General features: G+C 50.9%; 1 protein-coding gene across 2 annotated transcripts; it reads right to left on the reverse strand.

Annotated features, from left to right (window-relative positions):
- Positions 1 to 2,275: 2,275 nt before the first annotated feature.
- On the reverse strand, positions 2,276 to 23,771 carry CYS1 (cystin 1). Of its 2 annotated transcripts, none has more exons than XM_055400232.2 (3): positions 23,346 to 23,757; positions 8,968 to 9,020; positions 2,276 to 5,893 (listed from the first exon to the last, which is right to left on the reverse strand). In XM_055400232.2, the coding sequence occupies exons 1-3, from the start codon at positions 23,661 to 23,663 to the stop codon at positions 5,788 to 5,790; spliced, it is 477 nt and encodes a 158-aa protein (XP_055256207.2). In that variant the 5' UTR covers positions 23,664 to 23,757; the 3' UTR covers positions 2,276 to 5,787. The 2 variants fall into 2 exon arrangements, with proteins under 2 accessions (XP_055256207.2, XP_055256208.2); XM_055400233.2 differs by lacking the exon at positions 2,276 to 5,893 and adding an exon at positions 5,902 to 7,386 and having other exon boundaries at positions 23,346 to 23,771.
- Between the last annotated feature and the right edge of the window lie 425 nt (positions 23,772 to 24,196).

The raw sequence follows: 24,196 nt of genomic DNA on the forward strand, positions 1-24,196 counted from the left end.
TTGGGAAACAGCTTCGCCTGAAAAATGGAACGTGAGAACCAGAGCCTCGCGGGGCGTGTTCAGCATGGGGTCCCTCTGTGCGCCAGGGCGTCGGAGGAGCATGCAGGAGGCACGGCCCCTAGTGCACTTTACTGCCCAAGCAGTTTTGCTTGTTCTTTTTTGACTTTGAGCCTTTTAAAGTAGTTTCGATGATAAAATTTTAAGTGTTTCAGAATTATGTTTTATGTAACAGACTTTGACATATTATTTAAATGAATATGTGTGATGCAACTCTTTTCTTTGAATCATATAAAACTCTTTGGATTTGCAAACTGGACCTGTGTCCTGTACTGTGATGTACTGTTTCACTGTAGTGTGGTGTACCCAGTGCCTGACCTCCACCCCTCCTCTTTGTTTTCTGGGATTCTGTTCAGCCTTTGGGTTCTTTAGAGGATTCTTTCTGAAAGAAATCATGTGAAGAGGCAGTTTCTGTGTTGGCCGCTCTGACGTCGGGACTGGTCTTGGCAGAACAGGACCATGGGTACCAGGTAACCTGCGACCTTTGTCCTCAGGCTCTCTGTGTGCCAAGAGTGGGGATGGGAGGCAGCCGCTTCCCACTTTCCCCCCACCTCAAGCCCAGGCTTCCAAAGAACATCCAGGAGCCATAGCCTTCACTCCTGCTCCTGGAGTCAGTTCAGTCGCTCAGTCGTGTCTGACTCTGCAACCCTATGGAATGCAGCACGCCAGGCCTCCCTGTCCATCACCAACTCCCGGAGTTTACTCAAACTCATGTCCACTGAGTTGGTGATGCCATCCAACCATTTCATCCTCTGTCGTCCCCTTCTCCCACCTTCAATCTTTCCCAGCATCAGGGTCTTTTCTAATGAGTCAGTTCTTCACATCAGGTGGCCAAAGGATTGGAGTTTCAGCTTCAGCATCAGTCCTTCCAATGAATATTCAGGACTGATTTCCTTTAGGATGGACTGTTGGATCTCCTTGCAGTCCAGGGGACTCTCAAGAGTCTTTTCCAACACCACAGTTCAAAAGCATCAATTCTTTGGCACTCAGCTTTATGGTCCAACTCTCACATCCATACGTGATTACTGGAAAAACCCTATCTTTGACCAGACGGACCTTTGTTATCTATGTGAGTACATTTTCATTAAGCCACTGTGCTGGGGCTGTGTATCCACACCCCACCAGAGGTGGCCCGGTGGCCTTGGTTCCTGGTCTTCCTCAGGCTTGTCTGTCACCAGCCCTGAACAGAGTCAATGGCTACCCTACAGGCCATACCACCCTGCTTTCCTCTTAACTTCACCGCTCCTTCACTGTCTGTTCCTCTCCCTGACCCCTCTTGTACTCTCTTCACAACCTTGGTGGTCTTTTCCAACCTTGTGATTTAGATCAAATGGTATCTCTACCATAAAGACCCCTGCATTTTTTTCTCTCCTTTACACTTAGGCACCTGGCTTCAAATTCGTTTATCCTGCTGTCTGCGTGATACCTGTCTAACCAGCATCCCAACCTATAAATGACCAAACTCCTCATCTCCCCCCGCCCAGACACTTGCTTTTCTCACAGTTGACCCCACTGTCTTTAAAAATAATAGGGAGTCTATCCTTCTAACTGTTCTGGTACAAAACCTTGGAGCACCTGAGACAGGCCTGGGTGCAGATCTGACTCCATCTAGCTGTTTTGCTGAGAAAGATACTGCACCTTTAGTTTCCTTATTTATAAAGTGAAGACTAGGTAGAGAGAGCAGGGGCTGTTTCAGGGTCTGGCACTTTTATTTTGCACATAGAAGAAAAAGCCCTAGTTGTTTACCAAAAGCAACCAGGGCTCCTTGAAGGGTACTGCTTAGAACACAGAAATAGCAGAATGGACTTAAAGTATTCTGTTGCCAGCTGCCATCAAGGGTGTCAGGGACTGCTAAATGGCACAGGGCTCCCACTGGCCAAGCTATGACAGTTTAAACATGAACGTGATAGGAATTTCACACTTCTACCCAAGATTGAGTAACAAGAAAAGCCAAATATACTCTCACACCCAATATAACCAGACAAAATTATCAAATGAGAGTTTTCTAGGAACTAAAACTTAGGTCATGAAAGACAGTGACCCTGAGAGACCGGATATAAATGGGGTGCACCCTGTAATTGCCCAGATTTGCGGCTTTGAGGAAATTGCCAGACTGGTGCAGGGACAGGAACTCATGAGAGAATCAGCAGGGTCCCCAAGCTGAGCAGATTGAGCTGAGGGTCCAGGGATGCCAAGGTGATGGGAGTGTGGGGCAGGGTGCCAAGGCAGAGGAAACAGCCCAGAAAACCCAAGAGATCTACAGAGGGTGTGTCTAGGGGGGAGGAGAACACCTTGACACCAAAGGACAATCATGCACAGGGGCGCGTGTCCATCCTCTGGGATGAGGAGTCATTACTTGCATCACTTCTCAAAGGGCGACCCGACGTGGTTGGATTGGGGCTCAAGGGTAAGGCCGTGTGGAGAAGCACACAGGGTGCAGGTGCTGGGCCAGGACAGTGGCTGGGCCTTAGGGTTGGTGTGCTGGGTACCTGACCCCTCGTGGCTCCTGCTCGGTATTGGAACCCGGGGAGATGGCTGTGTGTGTGTGTGGATCACAAGAGCTGGGACAGGAAGTGCCCAGGTGGTTTTGCTGAGGGACAACCCTACCAAGGGGGGTCTTCCCAGGTGGTACAGAGGTAAAGAACCTGCCTGCCAATGCAGAAGATGCAGGAAACCCAGGTTCAATCCCTGGGTTGGGAAGATCCCCTGGAGAAGGGAATGGTAACCCACTCCAGTATTCCTGCCTGGGAAATCCCATGGACAGAGGAGCCTGGAGGGCTGCAGTCTGTGGGGTCGCAAAGAGTTGGACGTGACTGAGCGACTGAACAAGCTTTTCTGGAGCACTGATGAGTGTGCCTCTGCTCACTAGAAACAGTACGTCCTCACTGCTGGAGACCAGATATTGCTACCCCGGTGTCTTGTAGAGGGCTGGGCTCAAAGCAGCAGGGGCTCAGAAAATAAGAATGAATGTGGGTTGAACAGACACTCGTGGGAACATCCACCCTCCCCTGCAATCTCAGCCCACCCAGAATGGCAGCCCAGTGAGAATCAGACCCTAGACTTTGGCACATCAAGGGGAGTGTCCTGGGAAAAACTTATTTTAGGTGAGCATAGGGAGCCCGACGGAGAAGGAAATGGCAATCCACTACAGTGTTCTTGCCTGGAGAATCCCAGGGACAGCGGAGCCTGGTCAGCTGCCGTCTATGGGGTCGCAGAGTCGGACACAACTGAAGCGACTTAGCAGCAGCAGCAGGGAGCCCAAGCTGGGCAAGACCCCTTTGAGAAGGCCTGTGGCTGGCAGAATGAGGGCCCTTTCCAGGAGGAAGGACACGACATTTCTCAGAGCCAGGGATGGGGCACATTTTCTAAATTCCTGTGCTTGGGAGCCTCTTAGAGGAACCTGGCACCACACAAAGCAGGAGGCATGTCTATGGCACTGGGACGTTTCCAGACATCAAGGTGTCATTGTCACTTTCAACACAGAGACATTTTTCTTCCTGCCCCTGTTTCAGCCACATTCCCTGTGTCCATGAGAAGATCCCACACTCAGCTCCTCAGCAGAAAGCTGCAGCTCAGAGACAACACACCGAGCGACCAAGAGAAAGCCCAGAGCAGCGCTGGGCACCCAGGCGGCCCTGTCCACACGCCTACTGCAAGAAGCACTTGCTCCTGGGACTGGCACCCGATTCCCCACCACCAAGCGTGATCGGCCTCACCCCCATGGACACAGGGTGGCAACACCTCAAAGCTGGGACTTGCCGCTTTATTGTCAAACACCATCCAGAAGACACATTTTTTTCCTGAATTGGGGAATAAAAAAAATATGAAGACCTGAGAACAACCGCTGTGACTTTTCAGCTTTAATGAAGTGTATTCACCCCATTGGTGACATCAAATGTCATGAGGAATTCTCTTCCTTAATGCTTTTGTCTCATGAAGGGTTTTATGAGGTTTCCATGGGAAAGTACAGGGTGTCAACTTTCTGGCTGAATTAATTCACCAAATGAATGATGTAAAACTAAACATTTACATGGTTAAAGTCAAGGCCTGATCTGTCTAGTAGGGAGAAACAAAACTGTAACTTCAAAAAGAAGTATCTGTATTATTAAGATAATAACAGGTTTAATATTCATATCAAAACAAATGGTTTGGGCTTGGATGAGAAATAGCTCTAGTTTGGGGGAGGTTCTGAGCCAACCCTCCAGGGCGTTTGCTGGAAGCTCCATGGTTCCATCGAAGCCTCGAAGTTTAAAATCTCCCTGCCATGAAACATCTGATCAAAGGCACCCTTGCCAAGTCATAGAGGTTTGTGGAAATGCCTGTTTGCCCATTTGGGCAGCAGGCCTGTGGCCTGGGCACGGTGCCAGGTGGCCGTTCCTTGAGCCCTGAGAAGCTCTTGCAGGTGACGCTGTGGAGGAATCACCTCTATGTGGGTGGGAAACACTGGACAAGCCAAGACCAGTTCTGGCTTCGGGAGGCAAATAGGTGCCCCCTACATGCCCTTCTTTTTTTCCCGTGTCCTGGCCGGCTGCTCTGGAGGGCTTGCCTCCCGGTCTCCTGTCTCCTGGGTTCTTGACCGCCTGCCATCCTTACAGCAGCCACGCTGGGCCCACAGCAGGGGCCTCCCTTCCAGTCAGGCTGTGGGTCTACCCCCGGGGTCCTCCTTGTTCACAAGCAGTCGGCATCCTCATTTGTCCGCTGGGGATGTTCTAAGGCTCTTCTGTCCTCACCGCTGTGATTTTCTTCCTTCTACCAGGTGGGAAGAGCAGGCGACCCTGAGCATGTGGGACGGGGGTTCAACCCCAGCCGGGGAGGCAGTCCTGTGCCCCTGGGGGACCACAGAGACCAAGGACACCTGGGATTGTGTAATCCCAGATGGTCAGAGCAGGCGGGTGGGGGGCACACCTCTGGGACTCACTTACCAGACAGGGACACCGAGGTCCAAAGTGGGGAAGTGACTGCAGGTTAGTTCGAGGGCAAGGATCAGAACTGGGGACTCTAGCTCTGGCCCCCCCACTACACACACACACACACACACACTGCAGAGTCCAGGCCTCTCTCTGGAGAGGGGGCTGGGCTGTGGCTCCAAGCGGCCTCAGGCACCAGGGAAGGAAGATCCAGCCAGGCCAAAGGCTCGGGCTCAGTCCCCGCTGCTCTGGGTGCGGCTGGGACCCAGCAGCCTGGGTCTCACCTGGGAACTGCTGAGACCTGCACTCACAGGCCATGCCCCAGACCCATGGAATCAGAATCTGCAACATCTCCAGGAGACTCATTCGCAGACCCGAGGGTGACTCCCTCCAGCTCAGTAAGGCATACCTCCTGTGCCCTCCAGTGGGAGACCTCCCCGGGGCACTGTGGGACGCGTGTGAGGCCCCAAAGCCTCGGGTCTGAGCCACACTCAGCTAATGAGCCTCCTTCGGAGCAAGTGGTGAGTGGGCATCAGAAAGGGGAAGTGTTTCAGGATCCCGCAGACCCTTGTAGACAGCTCTGCCCGGCACCCACTCCTTCCTTCTGCCTGGGTCTGCATGGCTGATCGTCTCTTGCCAGCAAGCACAATGGCCAGCAGCCAGCCACGTTCAGAACTGTCTGAATGTGGATTTGAAGAGGCCAGTTGCGAAAGATCTTGGAACGTGTGCCCCCAGCCCAGTTCCGCTCATCTGGGGCCAGGTCTGGGAAGAACGGCACGCTGGTTGGTTGCTGGGTGATGGTGGGGCTGCTGCCGCGTTGGCCTCAGCAGCAGTACTCCCGCTCAATGCTGGCCATCAGCTCCTCCTCAGAGTAGTCATATGTGATGGCTGACTGCCTTTCGGACTTCTTGTGGCAGTTGCCTGGGGCTCTATGGGTGAGAAACATGGACACAGGAAGCAAGACGTTACCTTCAAACTCCACATCTCTACTGGACAACTGCGGTGGCCATGGATGGAATTCTGATCCATCCTCAAACTCAGACTGAAAACCTCTGCCCTGGGGACACATCCTCAACCTCTTCCATGAGCAGCTCCGGACTCATTCCTCTGTTTCATCTCCCGCTGTGTAACCCAAGACCTTACCCTGTGAGGAAGTCACCGCCGGCAGTGCTTCGGGGCGAGGGCCTGGGTGTCGAAAGACCTGGTTTGCATCCCGGCTCTGCCACTTACTAGCTCAGTGACAATTTTCTCTAAAATGGAACTGCATTCCTAAGTTCATTCTGAGGCATAAATGAGGCCATGTGTGGGTGGCATGTGACCCTGAATCTTGCACCCTGCAGAGCCCTCAGAAAGGTGAACTGTGTCGAGATCCTCCATCAGCTGACTCACTCCTTGTGTCTGCACCCTCGGGGGGCCTCGCAGGAGCTGCCCCTACAGGACAGGATTCGGTGTCAGGGTCCTCTGGATCGTGACCAGGCCCCCCACCCACTGGGCAGTGTATTAAGTGACCAAGTCCTGGCTCCTCGTCCCACTGCTTGGACTCCGGTTCGCACTGGCCTCGACCCGCAGCCCACGCCCTCTCCGGCTTCCTAGACTTCTCTGTGACCCCAGACTCCCCTGAGGAGGGAGGCTGCCAGCAGTCCGGACCCTGGGGAGGGCCTGTGTGGCTTCAGAGCCTGCTCCCCTAGGGCACAGACTTGACCGCACCTGCAAGACTCTCTCCCCTTCCAGTCACTGTGCCAAGAGCCGCCTGGGAGTCACCCAGCCCTAAGCCCAGGGCCTAGGGTGGTACTCAGCACGCTCTCACCAAAGTCTATGAGGGAGGGAGTGAATGAATGAAGTACTCCTGGTGAAGGGCATCCCGGAATGTGCACGTGAGGGGAAGGGACCCATTTGTTTCCAAATAAGAATAAACAGCCAATTCTTTCAAGGGGGAGTTTAATCCTCCTAACGTCCTTGGGTTGATGAAAACTGAAAGTCACTGCCAATTATCTTTACAATCAGTAGAAATATGCAGCTGGGACTCAGCAGTGTGGGCACCAGGCTGGGCCTGTGTCCTCAGCATCGCCATAGGCACGTGTTTCCGGGTCAGCTAAGCAGAGCTGGTCGCTGGTACCCGGTCAGTGCAGTGGGACCCAGCACCCAGTCCCACATGGGAGCCCATGGGGCTGAGCCCCGCTGGAGCTGGGGTACAAGGCGTGGCCAGTGCTGTCTGCAGAACACGTGAGGGGCAGGGGGCCATCAGGGAGGATGGGTAGGGATGCTCCACTCTGCCGAGGGAGGCTCTGGCCTTGGCAGGGGGGCCAAGTCAGCATACAAGCTCTCACTGCTTCACCTCCAGGGCCATGATGGAGGCCCAGTGCCCACGAAGCATCCTCCTACTCGACAGCAGTGGCCCTGAGGCAGGAAACAGTTGGGCCCCCTCCCCATGGTAAAGCAATTGAGATACATTCTCTATATTCCGAAACTCCAAGACGAGAATAGCAGGGCAATTAAGGGAGGAGGCTGGACCTTGCACAAACCACATATTTCTCATTCCCAAAGTCAGGAGACCTCCCCAACCACACACGCAAAGGCTCCTTGGAGGTCAAAAGAGGAGCGGTGTCAAGGGATGCTCTACCCAGACACCTTTCCGGTAGGATCCATCTTGGCTAAGAGATACCTGTGCACACACGGAAGGATCCTGAGATATACAAAATATGGACTGTGAACCAGGCAAATGATTAGCCAAAGGGAAATTGGAAGAAAATATCCCATAAGAGTGGAGAAAGGAATGGCAGTCCACTCCAGTATTCTTGACTGGAGAGTCCCATGGACAGAGGAGCCTGGCGGGCTGCAGTCCATGGGGTCACAAAGAGTCGGACACAACTGAGTGACTAAACCACCACCACCCCATAAAAGTAATTCAAACTATCATGAGAGCACCGCCCAGCAACTCAGGGACTTTCCTGCTGAGTCTGCCTGTATCTATCCATGGACTGTACTCTTTTCCCTCCTAATAAATACTTGACTTGCTTCACTATTTTTCATCTTTGTGGATATTTTATCCTGCAAAGCTGAAGGGCCAGAGTCCTTGTCACTGACCACTGGTCTAGTGGCCAGGATCTGGTGCTCTCAATGCCATGACCCAGCCCATCTATGGCTGGGAACCCAACTCCCACTCCAATCTGGTGCAGGCCAGGCCACCTACAGCTCTTGGTTTCAGCCCTCCTTCTCACCCAGACCCTGTTCTAAATGCCACCAGCCTGTGTTGGGTCCTGTCCATACCTCCACATCTTGCTTGTGGCTCCCGCCACCTGGCGCCCTCCTGCCCTCCTCGGTGAAACCACTGGTCCTCCAAGCCATTTAAACCTGAGCTCCTCCATGAGCCCTCCAGCTGCTTCTGTCCCCTCTTGGACCTCCCTTGAGCCCATCTGAAGAGACCCCACTCTTCAGGGAAAGGCTTTTGCAAATGTTTGTTAAATAAGGGAAACCAGTGCGGTTCTGGCCCCGCAACCATTTGGAATTGGTAATAAAAATAGCTGTTGAGCCAGCGTTTTCACAGCTTCTCACATCCATGGCCTTGAGCACCACCATCCCCTGCGTCCCAGGGACAAGGGCCATCATGGAGACTCCTTAGAGATGAGAAAGCAAGGGCAGATGGGCCGGGGCCCAGGTCAGCCCAGGCCAGCCTTGGGGTGCAGGGTGCTCTGGGGGCCCCGGGAATCCTCACACAGCCCAGGGTTGTGCCGACACTGGACACCTGGAGTCCTCAGCTGACACTTTCCAGGGGGTTTAAATGTGTTTTCCTGCTAACACTGTAATAGGATTACTGGGGACCCACCCATCACCCCTCTGGGCTGGAAACTCCTGAAGGCCAGGGCTGCGCCTCATGCACAGATGAGCACTGCACAGCTTCTGCGTGAATGAGTGAGGGCAGGCGCGGAGATGCAGGTGCTTGGGGGCAGCAGGGGAGGGGAGCTGTGATTTCCTGCAGAGAGGCACCTCCCTGCCCCGTACTTACTCAGAGAGACAGCTGCCCTCTGGGTGGTCTTCAGCACTCTGCTCTGGGGACACCTTGAGAAGGACAAACGGAAGAAGCATCAGAAGCTTGTCCATGCTGCAGCCTGCCTTTGCAGTGGCTTCCTGCTGACCCAGCGCTGCCGCGTTCAACCCACGGCTAATAAACCAGAGCTGGAAAGTGGAAAGGCTCCCCTGCTGTCTAGCTCCAACTGCCTGTTCGGTAGGTGGGCAACTGAGGCTGGGAGAGGGGAGTGACCTACACAACTCAAAACAAGAGACTCCCCGCCCCTTCTTCCCTGGGAGCTACCGGCCAGCAAGCCCCCACCTCTCACTTCGGGAGTGGAGGTCCTGCCCTCCATCCAAGCCCTTGCCTGGCAGCCTGCCCTGCTGCTCTGCCGTACCTTGTCCGTCTGGAGTGAGGAGGGCACAGGCGTCACTCACGTCTGTCTGCAAACTCTACCAATGATCTACCCCTGTCCTGTCGTCAGCACCACCCCGTCTCAATGACCACAGCTTCAAATGAAGCTGGACTGCTCCTGATTCTTTGCACTTCCAGACATGTGGGTTGTAGTCAGCTTGTCCCCCTTGGGGGTTTTGTTGGGGTTGAATCAATATACAAATCATTCCAGGCAGACTTGATATCTTTTTTAAAAATTGGAGTATAATTGCTTTACAATGTGATGTTGGTTTCTGCTGTGCAATGAAGTGAATCTGCTATAAGTATACATCTATCCTCTCCATCATAAGCCTCCCTCCCCACCAACCCCCTCTATGTCATCACAGAGCACCAAGCTGAGCCCCCTGTGCTATACAGCAGCTTCCCACTAGCCATCTGTTTTATACATGGTAGTGTATAGATATGGGCTTCCCTGGTGGCTCAGACAGTAAAGAATCTGCCTGCAATGCGGGAAACCTGGGTTCGATCCGTGGGTTGAGAAGATCCCCTGGAGGAAGGCATGGCAACCCACTGTAGTATTCTTTCCTGGAGAATCCCATGGACAGAGGAGCCTAGCAGTCGCAAAGAGTCGGACATGACTGAGCAACTAAGCACAGAAGCACACAGCACAGTGTATATATATGTCAATGTCACTCTCTCAATTCACCCTGCTCTCTCCTTCCCCCTTCCCCAAGTCATAATCTCTATAATAACAAGCCTTCCAGTTTATAAACAGGGAACATCTCTCCATTTATTTAGGATTTCTTTAATGTCTTTTAAGAAGTCTTAATCATTTTCACTGTAGAAGTCATAGACCCCTCTTTTTAAACCAATTTCTAGATACTTGATAATATCTTTTTAAAATAAAATTTTATCTTCTACCTGCTTGTTTGTGCAGAGATACGATTGAAATACATACATGTCATGTTCAGTAGTTTTACTAAGCTCTCTTAATTAGCCCTAGTAATTTATTTGTAGATTTTTTTGGACTTAATTTCTTCCCATTCACATTATATGGGAATAATGGCCATTCAGTTTTTTTCCTTTCTGATCCTTACATATTTCCCCCCTAGCCTTCCTGCACTGGCTAGGACATCCAGTACTACCTTGAAAAGAAGTCAATGATAATAGGCATCTCTGCCTTGTTCCTGCAGTGAAAGGGAAAGATTTACTTATTTCAAATGTAGAGTTAGTTGGCTTTTTCTCAAGCTGCCTGTCATCAGATCCCGGTCTCTCTGTGCTGGTCATTTCTTCAGCTCTGTCTTACGGGGCACTGATCTTCTCGAAATCTCTAATTTCCTGTTCACCCAAACCATCAGAATCTTTAATTCTGCTTACTGTGTTTTTCATTTCTACAAGTTCTATTTGGTTGTTTTCCAAATACGCTAGGTCACTTTCTAGAGGTCCTTCTTCACAAATAAACATGCATGTGTGCTCAGTCGCTTCAGTCGTGTCCGACTCTTTTGCAACCCCATGGACTATAGCCCGCCAGGCTCCTCTGTCCATGGGATTCTCCAGGCAAGAATACTGGAGTGGGTTGTCATGCCCTTCTCAGGGGATTGTCCCAACCCAGGGATGGCACCTGTGTCTCTTGCATCCCCTGCAGTGCAGGTGGATTCTTTAACATTGTTATTTTTGTTCAGTTGCTCAGTTGTGTCCGACTTTTTGTGACCTTATGGACCGCAGCTTGCCAGGCTTCCCTGTCCTTCACCATCTCCGGGAGTTTGCCCAAAATCATGTCCATCGAGTCAGTGAAGCCATCCAACCATCTCATCCTCTGTTGTCCCCTTCTCCTCCCACCTTCAATCTTTCCCAGCATCAGGGTCTTTTCAAATGAGTCAGTTCTTCGCATCAGGTGGCCAAAGTACTGGAGCTTCAGCTTCAGCATCAGTCCTTCCAATGAATATTCAGGGTTGATTTCCTGTAGGATTTACTGGTTTGGTCTCCCCGCAGTTCGAGGGACTCTCTAGAGTCTTCTCCAACATCACAGCTTGAAAACATCAATGCTTTGGCGCTCAGCCTTCATTATGATCCAGCTCTCACATCCGTACACAACTACTGGAAAAACCATAGCTTTGACTATACAGACCTTTGCTGGCCAATAATCTTTGGTAATCCAAATAAATAACCGAGGCCCTCACTAGTCTATTTTCGTTGTTTTTGTTTCTTCTGATTTTCACCTGGCTCTCTGAAAGTGGTAGTTGCTCAGTCATGAGCAACTCTTTGCAACCCCATGGACTGTAGCCCACCATGCTCCTCTGTTCATGGAATTCTCCAGCAAAGATCACTGGAGTGGGTTGCCATTCCCTTCTCCAAGGGATCTTCCCGAGCCAGGAATCAAGTCTGGGTCTCCCACATTGCAGGCAGATTCTTTACTGTCTGAGCCACCAGGGACAACTCTCTGGGTGGTTGATTATTTTTTCTTGTCTGATGCTCATTATCCTTGAAAACCCTTTGTGGGCGTTCTCTGAGGCCTGAGAGGAAGATGCCTTCCTCTGGGGAGGACATGCACTTGCTCTGTTCAGGCACTAGGGGGCACTCTCAGTCTGGGCCCACTTGAAATTAAATCCGGGAAGCTGGAGAAGGCGAGGGTGGGATGATTTGAGAGAATAGCATTGAAACATGTATGTGAAACAGATCACCAGTCCAGGTTCAAAGCATGAGACAGAGTGCTCAGGGCTGGTGCACTGGGATGACCCTGAGGGATGGGATGGGGAGAGAGGTGGGAGTGGGGTTCAGGATGGGAAACACACGTACACCCATGGCTGATTCATGTCAATATATGGCAAAAACCACCACAATATTGTAAAGTAATTAGCCTCCAATTAAAATAAATAAATTTAAAAAAAATTGCAGGGAGACATATCAATAACCTCAGATGTACAGATGATACCACCCTTATGGCAGAAAACGAAGAAGAACTAAAGAGCCTCTTGATGAAAGTGAAAGAGCAGAGTGAAAAAGTTGGCTTAAAACTCAACATTAAGAAAACTAAGATCATGGCATCCGGTCCCATCATTTCATGGCAAGTAGATGGGGAAACAGTGGAAACAGTGACAGACTTTATCTTTTTGGGCTCCAAAATTACTGCAGATGGTGACTGCAGCCATGAAATTAAAAGATACTTGCTCCTTGGAAGAAAAGTTATGACCAACCTAGATAGTATATTAAAAAGCAGAGACATTACTTTGCCAACAAAGGTCTGTCTAGTCAAAGCTATGGGTTTTCCAGTAGTCATGGATGGATGTGAGATTTGGACTACTATAAAGAAAGCTGAGTGCCGAAAAATTGATGCTTCTGAACTGTGGTGTTGGAGAAGACTCTTGAGAGTTCCTTGGACAGCAAGGAGATCCAATCAGCCCATCCTAAAGGAAATCGGTTCTGAATATTCATTGGAAGGACTGATGCTGAAACTGAAGCTCCAGAACTTTGCCCACCTGATGCGAAGAACTGACTCATTTGAAAAGACCCTGATGCTGGGAAAGATTGAAGGCAGGAGGAGAAGGGGACGACAGAGGATGAGATGGTTGGATGGCATCACTGACTCAATGGATATGAGTTTGAGTCAACTCCGGGAGTTGGTGACGGACAGGGAGGCCTGGCGTGCTGCAGTCCATGTGATCTCAAAGAGTTGGACATGACTGAGCAACTGAACTGCACTGGACGGATTCAGGTATTTTGGACCAGCCAGGTGATGGGAATTGGGGCTGCAGACCTAAGGGACAGCTAGACTATGGCTTTTGTACTCTCCAGCACTGTTCTGTGCTGTGACACTCGCCTTGCAGTCCCGTGAGGGTCCTGAACGTACGCGCGAAGGATCTATTCCTAGTCTCTATTTTCATTGGGCCCTAAACTCTGTTCCCTTTACTGTTGGACACTGTCAGACCCAAAGCTCACGTTCACCTGAGGCAAGATCAGTCCAATGGGTCACCAGCCTCTCTGGATTCTGCCTTCCTTAGATCTGGGCTGGTAATTCCTCACTGTCTCATGAGCCACTTTAAGCTTCAAAGACACTCTTACCACATTAATTATACCCAGAATATTAAACTGTCTTCAGCAAAAGGGGCTTGTCTGAATAAGCTTCCTCACCATGTTCCCCAGCATAAGGCACTTGCACTGTGGAATCCAGCCTTTGACCTGTGAAGCTGAGCAAGGCCACAGCCCATCCAGACGTCAGCCTGCTTTGTGCAACAGATCCCCCTTGGCACAAGCAGCATCCTAAATACAGACCGCGGCTGTCAAGAACCCAGTCTTCCAGGAGCCCATGTGAGTCTCGTAAAGATGCAATGTGATGCCACATGATGAATTCTATAGCCAAGTTATAAGGTGCTGGGAGGTGCTGGGAAAGCCTACACTCCGCAGCAGGAGGGGAAACCAACTCTGAATGGGAAAAACTCCTTTGAGAAGAGTAGAAAGAATAACATTTTAGCTGGAGTTTTGAAAGATTAGGAGTTTACCAGATGGAAAGGAAGGGAAGGGTACTCTGGATAAAGAACATATGCAAATATGTGGAGTCATCAAAGGCCGTGAATAAGTCTTCATTCATTAACTCCCACGTGCCCTGCTGAGCACGGGGTTCTATTGCCCATACAGGATATGATATCCCTGCCCAGAGCAGCCCACAGATGGGCAGGAAAAACTAACGTGAGGACACAACCGGAGAAAAACCCAGGGCCATTAACATTAACATCAGTTAATCGTCCCCAACAAGAATATCACTTCTCCTAAAGTTTACAGATCTCTAAGCAGGGCACACAACAAACATAAAATGGTTCCTGAATCAGATTCAATGTCACTTTGATGGGTAGTCATAACCCTGGGTTTGTCTATATAGCAGTTGGTGTAAGAGTAAAAACAGCACAATGCACAAAAGGGTTCGAAGTCCAGTTTTGCCATTTAATCATGATGTGCCTTTGGGTGGACTGTGAGGCTCTATGAGCCTCAGTTTACTCATCTTTGTAATAGGTACTTAGCCTCGAGGGCCACAGAGAGAAGACAGATTGTCTGTCTCATCCTTAGTATAATACCTGCAAATACCATGACAAACATCTGGCCCAGCGTCCAGCCCAGAGTAGCCTCTGACTCGGCCCAGTGAGAAGAGAATCTGAAGGAGGAGGAGAGCCCAGGGAAGATCTTGTGTTCGAGGCCTGAGAGGTTCAGGACAGCACTTTCTTCCCCGAGAAACTAGTGTTTCTTGGGGATTGTTACCCAAGGTGGTGAACAGAAGTGAGCTGACCCTGGGTATATCCGGCCTCACAGGCCCCGTGGCGTGGTCCATGGTGGCCAACACGCTACAGTGGGCATCCCATGCCCTGGCTAGAAGAGCCTGTCCTTCCCACCTGGCGCTCTCTCCATGTGGAGTCGGGCTGCACAGCGAAGGTGCACAGACTTGGTCCCAGGATACCTGAGGGGCCGCGGGGGCTGCTGGACGCTGGAGATCTGCCAGGGGGAGTCAGTGTTCCCTAAAGATTCCTTTGAAAATTCACCGTGCCTCTGGGGAGTGCAAAGATGAAGAGGAGATGCTTCCCACGTCAGCAAGGAATTCACAGTTGGAAGGGGGGTGATGAACACAAGAGCAAGCAGGGAAATCACGGGCATGCACAAACACACAGTTGCACACACACTTGCATGCACACACACTTGCACACAGACACACATGCTCACCTCCTCTGCCTCCTGAAACAGCCCACTTCAGCTCAGGCAGCTCAGACTATCTGAAAATTCTTTTAAATTTCTTTTTAATAAAAAATTAATTGTGGTGCAAAACATAGAATCTAAAATATACCATCTTAACCATTATTAAGTGTACGTTTCAGTACTAGGTGCATTTACATTGTTTTACAAAAGCAGAGACATTACTTTGCCAACCAAGGTCTGTCTAGTCAAGGCAATGGTTTTTCCCGTGGTCATGTATGGATGTGAGTTGGACTATGAAGAAAGCTGAGCACCGAAGAATCGATGCTTTTGAACTGTGGTGCTGGAGAAGACTCTTGAGAGTCCCTTATACTACAAGGAGATCCAACCAGTCCATTCTAAAGGAGATCAGTCCTGGGTGTTCATTGGAAGGACTGATGCTAAAGCTGAAACTGCAATACTTTGGCCACCTCATGCGATGAGTTGACTCACTGGAAAAGACTGATGCTGGGAAGGATTGGGGGCGGGAGGAGAAGGGGACGACAGAGAAGGAGATGGCTGGATGGCATCACCGACTCTATGGACATGAGTTTGAGTGAACTCCGGGAGTTGGTGATGGACAGGGAGCCCTGGCGTGCTGTGGTTCATGGGGTCGCAAAGAGTCGGACACGACTGAGTGACTGAACTGAACTGAACCACCAACCTCCCAAACTCTTTTCATCTCACAAAACTGAAACCTTTCCCTACTAAACAACTCTCACCCCCCAGTCCCCAGCAACCACCATCCTGCTTTCTGTCCTACAAGTGTGACTCCTCGGGACACCCCACCTGACTGGAAACAGGCAATATTTGTCATCTTGTGCCTGCCTCATTTCACTTAGCATAATGTCCTCAAGGTTCATCCATGTTGCAGCCTATGCCAGGACTTACTACGTATATACCATGTTTTGTTTATCCATTCATCCAACAAGGGACACTTGGGTGGCTTCTACTTTTTGGTTATTGTGAATAATGCTCTTATGAATATGAAGCCTCTTTGAGATCCTACCTTCAGTTCTCTCAGGCATATAAGAAAGCTTTCTTTTACTGACACCAATCTGCCTCCCTGCAGTTTTCAGTCTCTGAGCTTAGTTATAGTCTCAGGGACAACCAGAAGAAAAGTAATACTTTTTAACCAACCATTCTTTGGCGATTTTTTTCATGAAGTCATTCAGAAGGGACCCTAGTTCTTTCTTGCCCATTTCTGCTGGAACCAGCTTTTGTCATCACCAGATGGGGCTTTTCCTTTCATCACCAGATTTTGTAAGGGTTGTTCAGATACAGTTTCTGCTCTCAGGAGGACAGCTGAGGGACTTCCCTAGAGGTCCAGTGGTTAGAACTCCACGCTTTCACTGATGAGGGCCTGGGTTCAATCCATGGTTGGGCAACTAAGATCCCATAATCTACTGCTGCTGCTGCTGCTAAGTCGCTTCAGTCATGTCCGACTCGGTGCGGCCCCATAGACGGCAGCCGACCAGGCTCCGCCGTCCCTGGGACTCTCCAGGCAAGAACACTGGAGTGGTTTGCCGTTTCCTTCTCCAATGTGTGCAAGTGAAAAGTGAAAGTGAAGTCGCTCAGTCGTGTCTGACTAGTAGCGACCCCATGGACTGCAGCCTACCAGGCTCCTCTGTCCATGCGATTTTCGAGGCAAGAGTACTGGAGTGGCCTGCCATTGCCTTCTCCAGTGCAGCAAAAAATAAAAAATAAAAGGCAACTGAGTGAAAGGCTGCTCAGACTGGAATCAAACATTTGCATAATCAGCCTGTTTCCACTTCCCTGAGCTGTTCTACTCACTACTAAGGGGGACACGCTGCTGGCCAAGCAAGATGGCAATGACATATGAGGTCCATTGTTTACGAGGACTGGACACCCTGAAGCTGCACTCAAACGAAACCATACTCTTTCTTTCATAACTTTCCTGACAGTTCAGCTTTGTTCTTTCACTTGTTTACCTGTGTTTCTTTCTGCGCTTGTGGTTTGCATGTATGGTTCTTTCTCTTATTAATCTGTCTGTAACTTGTTCAGTTCAGTTCAGTCGCTCAGTCGTGTCCGACTCTCCGCGACCCCATGAATCACAGCACGCCAGGCCTCCCTGTCTATCACCAACTCCCGGAGTACACTCAAACTCATGTCCACAGAGTCGGTGATGCCATCCAGCCATCTCATTCTCCGTCGTCCCCTTCTCCTCCCGCCCCCAACCTTTCCCAGCATCAGAGTCTTTTCCAGTGAGTCAACTCGTCGCATGAGGTGGCCAAAGTATTGCAGTTTCAGCTTTAGCATCAGTCCTTCCAATGAACACCCAGGATCGATCTCCTTTAGAATGGACTGGTTGGATCTCCTTGCAGTATAAGGGACTCTCAAGAGTCTTCTCCAGCACCACAGTTCAAAAGCATCGATTCTTCGGTGCTCAGCTTTCTTCACAGTCCAACTCTCACATCCATACATGACCATGGGAAAAACCATTGCCTTGACTAGACAGACTTTGGTTGGCAAAGTAATGTCTCTGCTTTTTAATATACTATCAAGGTTGGTCATAACTTTCCTTCCAAGGAGCAAGCGTCTTTTAATTTCATGGCTGCAATCAGCATCTGCAGTGATTTTGGAGCCCCCCAAAATAAAGTCTGACACCGTTTCCACTGTTTCTCCATCTATTTCCCATGAAGTGATGGGACCAGATGCCATGATCTTTGTTTTTTGAATGTTGAGCTTCAAGCCAACCTTTTCACTCTCCTCTTTCACTTTCATCAAGAGGCTTTTGAGTTCCTCTTCACTTTCTGCCATAAGGGTAGTGTCATCTGCATATCTGAGGTTATTGATATTTCTCCCGGCAATCCTGATTCCAGCTTGTGCTTCTTCCAGCCCAGCGTTCCTCATGATGTACTCTGTATATAAGTTAAATAAGCAAGGTGACAATATACAACCTTGACATACACCTTTTCCTATTTGGAATCAGTCTGTTGTTCCATGTACAGTTCTGACTGTTGCTTCCTGACCTGCATACAGGTTTCTCAAGAGGCAGGTCAGGTGGTCTGGGATTCCCATCTCTTTCAGAATGTTCCACAGTTTATTGTGATCGACACAGTCAAAGGCTTTGGCATAGTCAATGAAGCAGAAATAGATGTTTTTCTGAAACTCTCTTGCTTTCTCCATGATCCAGCGGATGTTGGCAATTTGATCTCTGGTGCCTCTGCCTTTTCTAAAACCTGCTTGAACATCTGGGAGTTCACGGTTCACATACTGCTGAAGCCTGGCTTGGAGAATTTTGAGCATGACTTTACTAGCATGTGAGATGAGTGCAATTGTCTGTAACTTGACTTAGATGCAAAATGCGTTAGACACCCTCCCAGCTTGACCCACCCTGGATCTCCCAGAAGATCCAGCTGGTGGAACCTTCGCAGGAGCTTGGATGAAGAGCAAAGACACAGCAGCCCCTGGTGGCCGCTCCAGGCCGAGTGCAGACGCAAGCTGCCGCCTCCAGCCAGCTGCCTGCCTGCCTCTCCTGGTCAGTAGGACAGACTTCTGTCCAACCCCAGGGAGGCTATGGCGCCTGGGCTGGGGCCATGGAAACCGGGCTGAGCTCAGGGTGAGTGTGTGACGTGTCATCACTCCAGGTCTTGGGGAGGCTGAATCACACCACACCACGGCAGAATGAGAAGCAGGAAGCATATGTGGAAGAAATGAATAAGATGATTTCTTAAAGCCTCCCTTGACTCTTACAACTAGGGGTTTTGGAAAAGAAGTGAACTATCTGTAGAAAATCCAGTGCATATTTTATTTAACAATATGTGGAAATTCCATGGACAGAAGAGCCTTGTGGGCTACAGTCCATGGGGTTGCAAAGAGTCAGACACCACGGAGTGACTAAACCACCACCTTTATATCCTGCTTCCTTTGTTCTTAACTCTTAGGCTTTAACAGTTTTATACGTGTATATGTACACATATCAATAATATATATAATTAACATGGGGCAAGCTGTAGACATTTAAATAATACAATTTGATAGGTTTTGACATGTGTATAGGACATGGCAACCCACTCCAGTATTCTTGCCTGGAAAATTCCATGGACAGAGGAGCTTTGTGGGCTATAGTCCATGGGGCTACGAAGAGTCAGATACAACTGAGGGACTGAGCCCACACACACTATGATCTCACTGACATAAAAGATACATACAAGAGAGACAGAGCAAACTGGAAGGAACTACATCAAAATAGTATCAGTAATATCTGCAGAGTTTACTCTGAAATCTTTATTTCCTTTATATATTTTATATATATATATATATTTTTGTTTTCTCACTTTTCTACAATGAGCAAACATTCATTTATAATTGTAAAGTGAAGCTAATTACAGGGCTCATCTTTTTATTTAAACCCTTTCATAAGTAAGGTCATTTTAAGTTTTGTTTTTTTGGAGAAAACAGCCAAGAACAAAATTTTTCTCACACACATGTATATTACCTATTCTAACTTCAAAAACAAACACTTAAAAGTAAGCATAAGCTTTGCTGGGTTGGATTCATATTCAGTGACTGGGATACATCTTATACAGTCAGGAAAATGGGTGAAGGCTCCTAGAACCAGGTAATGGAGACTTATTTCAGAGAAAAACTGAGCCCCAGAGGAGTTGGGGAACAAGTGATAATCCCTCCTGATGGCAAATTGGCTCAGTCAAAACTCTAATTGAACTTCCCTGGTGGTTCGGTGGCTAAGTATTGTGTTTTCATTGCAGGGGGCCCGGGTTCCATCGCTGGTTTGGGAAATAGATTTTATGTGCTGCAACTAAGAGTTCACATGCTGCAACTAAAGATCCTGAGTGCTGGAAAGAAATTCTAATATACACAGGACTCTGCAGAGAGTGTGTTCAGAAAGACTCGGACTGGCTCTTTCCAACTACATGGCCTTGGCCAAGTTAATTGCCTCTCTGGGGTTTCTCCCCTCCCCTATGGCATGAAGTTAGGGGAAAGTGACAGCAATTTGGCAAGAACCTATTCTGACAAGGATTAAGTAAAACACTGGATGTTAGGAGTGGGCTCTCAGAATAGCCAGAGTAAATAGTGGCTGTATTACAACATATTGACAATTTCTGAGCAACTGTAAGTGAACCGCAGAGCCCTCTGTTTAGTAGAAATCAAAACTCATACAGGACGGGGACCAGACCTCATTCTGGGTCTTTTTCCTCTTTGTTCTCCTGCCTCTGCCCCTGGGTGACCAGCAACATGCTTACATGCACAGGCTCATGAAAACGCTCAAAGAAAAGGATGCTGGTGACAGATGTATTAAGTAAATGATTGGCAGTCTCATAACTTTTAGTAAAAATGGTATGATCCCTAAGCATATAAATATCTGAATGAACAAGGAGGCTGCCAAAAATAACACTCAGGGCATATTATGAGGGCAAGGTGGAGTACCTTTATCAGACAAAATAAAGGCTCTGATGAGTTTGCCTGAGGAACACTTGGGATTACTGAATGTTAAAAAAAATGTCATTTGGTAAAGAAAAATGGGCCAGGCATTAAAGCGGCTGTGAGTAGAGCATCGGGAGTAGAGCATCTGGAAAATTAAAAAGGCATAGAACATTCCAGGTTGTCTGTTGAAGGGGCCTGGCAGACTTGCTATAAATTCTGCTCCCTCCGCTTACTGGCAGTGTGGCTTTGGGTATGTGATCATTCTCTGGGACTGAAATGGCTTTGTTTATAAAACAGAGAAAGCATTATTTACCTATTTATTAATAACTCAGAGTCTTAGAAAATGTGTAGTTGCCAGAGACCCAATTAAAGGTCATAAAGTATAAAGCAGAAAGGCTTAGACTCCACACTTGGCCATATGCACATGCGTGCATGCTAAGTCACTTCATTTGTGTCCAATTCTTTGCAACCCCATGGACTGTAGTTCACCAGGCTCCTCTGTCCATGGGACTCTCCAGGCGAGAATACTGCAGTGGGTTGCCATTTCCTTCTCCAGGGTATCTTTCTGACCCAGGGATCGAACCTGAGTCTCTTACATCTCCTGCATTGGCAGGAGGGTTCTTTACCACTAACGCCACCTGGGAAGCCCCCACACTTGGCCATACAGGTAGTTAACTTTCTACCTGAGACCTCTAGAGCCAGGACATGAAGTACCTTCAGCCTTTTTACTCAGTCTCCCCAGAACTGAAAAGAATGGATAGGACTCAGGAGCATCTATTCTGCTATAATAATCTAGGACTCCAGGATTTATTCAAGAAATATTTAAGGCACAGAAGATACATACTATTCACACGCAAAAGAGCAACACGGCTGGGGACTTCACCTCCTAATGTCTCTTGACTCCATCTCCCCTTCAGCCCTCTAACTGCCCTGCTTCACTCAGGACCTGCTTGTGTGGACCACTGCAGCAGTCCCGTTAGCCATCTTGCCCCTTGTCTTACTGGGCCCAGTTCATCCTCCCCATGGCTGTTGGCCTAACCTTCCTAAGACACAAAATACCACTCCTCTTAGCCCTTCAAAATACCCACGGTTTTTATGATCAAGTCCAAATGCCTCAACCCGGAACACTCCTAGCATGACATGTCTGTAGCCTGGTATTCATCCTTCCCACCCTCTTCAACTCCACTGTTAGCACCCACACCCTGGGTACCTCGTGCCTTGACCACCATTGCCCGCACTCAGGATTCTCTTTGCCCAAATGCTCTTCACTGCTTGTTTGCCCGGCTAGTTCCGTAGACCCTCCCAGATCCAGGTCAAGCCCTGTTCTGCTGGGATGCAGATGTGACTTCTCCAGGGGACTGGCTCCTCCTCCAGTGGACTCTCTAGATGGACTGCCCACCAGTGTTCCACTCTGTGGATCTCTCTCACCCATTACACTGTGAACTTCTTTGGGGCAAAGACTGTGCCATCTGTGTTCATCTCTAGCACCCAGAGTGATGCCCAGCACACAGCAGATGCTCAAACAATACCTGAGAAGTGACTGAAATGGTGAATAAGGTGGCCCCAGCACCCTAGGAGTTGCTATGGTACTCAGCCAATGAGGGTGGGACAGGGGGTGGGATGGGAAACTCTCTGTTTTCATTTTCACTTCTGAAACTTCCAAAGCACTTGAAAATTGAACACAAAGATTGCTTCCATGCCACCTTAGAATTTCCCCCGAATTTCTCAACTGTTTATCCCTTTTGAGGGTTATATAACGGAACGGTGATGTAACCCTAAAGGAATCTTGTTATATAATTCAGTCCCTCTGGCTGCAGCTCACTTTGGGAGGGTAGCAGAGCTTGGGCAGGAGGGGGTTAGGGGAGGAAAACCCCGAGCTGTCTAGGTTGGCTCGGTCCTTTCCACCTCTCCCCACCTCCACCTCGCCGAGGAGCTCCCCACTTTCTCTTGCTTGGTGGCTGCCCCCAAGACACTTCCCTCCCGTCCCCAACAGTCATTAAGCGGGGCCTGTGGGACTCCAGGGCAGGGGGCCGCCTTGTACATCCTCCTCAAGCCCGGGAGCTGATACTACTGATCTCCTTCATTCAGTTCTGCTGGAGTGGTGGCTATTGCCAGAAGAGAGTGCTCATTTGTATTGTCTTTTTCTAGAACAGCGGGGATGTTATTACAAGTGTTCTGGAAGAGAGAAGAGGGAAGCCAAAAAGAAATTGCACAGCATCTTAAAAATAGCCAGCAGGGTGCGAGTTGCTTGACAACTCGCAAAGTTGGCAAAGATCCTGACGCGTCTGTCGGGCGCGGGGCTTTGCTACCGCTGTTTGGCTACCGGTCCAATTCCTGGGATTCTTCTCTGACAGTGCCCTGGAGGCTGGCTGAGGCGGGTGGTACTGGAGAGACAAGCAGCCCCCTGGCCAGCTCCTACCTAGGCTGGAAGGAGCCACAGTTGTTTTTTTTAAAGGTGACCTCTGGCCAGAAGAAAGCCCAGAAGATGCTTTTCTTTTAAGGGATGTCTGGGTTCCTGTCCGGCTCCCTGTCAACCCCAAGCTGGAGGCAGTGAAACCCGCACCCAGAGGAGGCAGAGAGACTCAGAGGGGATGTCTGGGAAGGAGAGGCCGTACGATCAGCAAGAGACCCCGGTCTGATTCGGGGACGGCCAGGCGGTGGGTGACACAGAGCAGCGGGGCCAGGGCACCGCGCAAGCCCAGGGAGCCTGGCAGGGACTGCGGGCGGTGGGAGAAAGGGGGGCGGGCAGGGAACGCAAGGCGGGACGGCGCCAGGGGCTGGGGGACAGGGCGCAGCGTGTGGGCCGGCGGGGAGGGGGGCGCCCCCCGGGCGGGAACGGGCGCCGCGGCCCCCACACTCACCGGGCTCCCGGCTCCGGCTGCGGGTCTGGGCCGCGCCGGGCCCCGCGGGGCCAGCTCCCCGTGGCCCCAGCCCGCCGACTCCGCCAGCAGCTGGTCCAGCAGGCGCAGGGTCTCGTCCCCGCCGTCGGGGGGCGCCGCGGGGCCGGGATCGGTGCCTCCCGCCGCCTCCGGGGCTTCCTCCCGGGCCGCCGCCGCCGCCGCCGAGACCGGCGGCCCCGTCCCGCCCTCCGGGGCTGCCCCGTCGGGCGCCGCCGGCCGGCTGTCGGGGCTGCGCAGCCGCCGCAGGGCGCGGCCGCTCCGGCTGCTGCCGCTGCCCATGGCGCGCGAGCGGAGCGGGCCGGCGGAGGAGCGGGAGGAGGCCGGGGGCGCGCCGCTCGGCCGGGGGCGGGGGAGGCGATCCCGGGCCCGGGACGAGATTGGGGGCGGGGATGCGAGCCGGACCGGGGGCGGGGAGGTGCGGTGGGCGCGCAGGGCCGGGGCTCGGGGGGTGGAGGTGACCCGCGGTCTGGGACGCAGTCGGGGGCGGGGATGAGAGCCGCGCCGGGGCGGGGCGAAGCCACCGGTGCGGGGAAGCGCGGCCTGGTGTCGCGGTGGGGGCACCAGGGCCCGGGACCTGGGGCAACGTGCGAGTAGGCGCGACTGGGGCCGGGGGCAGGAGGAGGGGCCGGGCTGGGGACGAGATCCCTCGGCGAAGAGGCGGCCGCGGGCGGCCGAGAGCGGGATGCTGGCCCGGACCTGGTGGTGGGGGCCGAGACCCGGGGTGGTGGAGAGCGCTCTGGGGGAGCCAGCGGCCGGGGCCGGGGACCGAGGGCCGGGTCTAGGGGCACTGGCTGGGGGACCAGGGCACTGGA

This window comes from Moschus berezovskii, chromosome 11, assembly GCF_049115385.1.
Source record: "Moschus berezovskii isolate FMDL1 chromosome 11, NW_MosBer_1.0, whole genome shotgun sequence".
NCBI lineage: Eukaryota > Metazoa > Chordata > Mammalia > Artiodactyla > Moschidae > Moschus > Moschus berezovskii.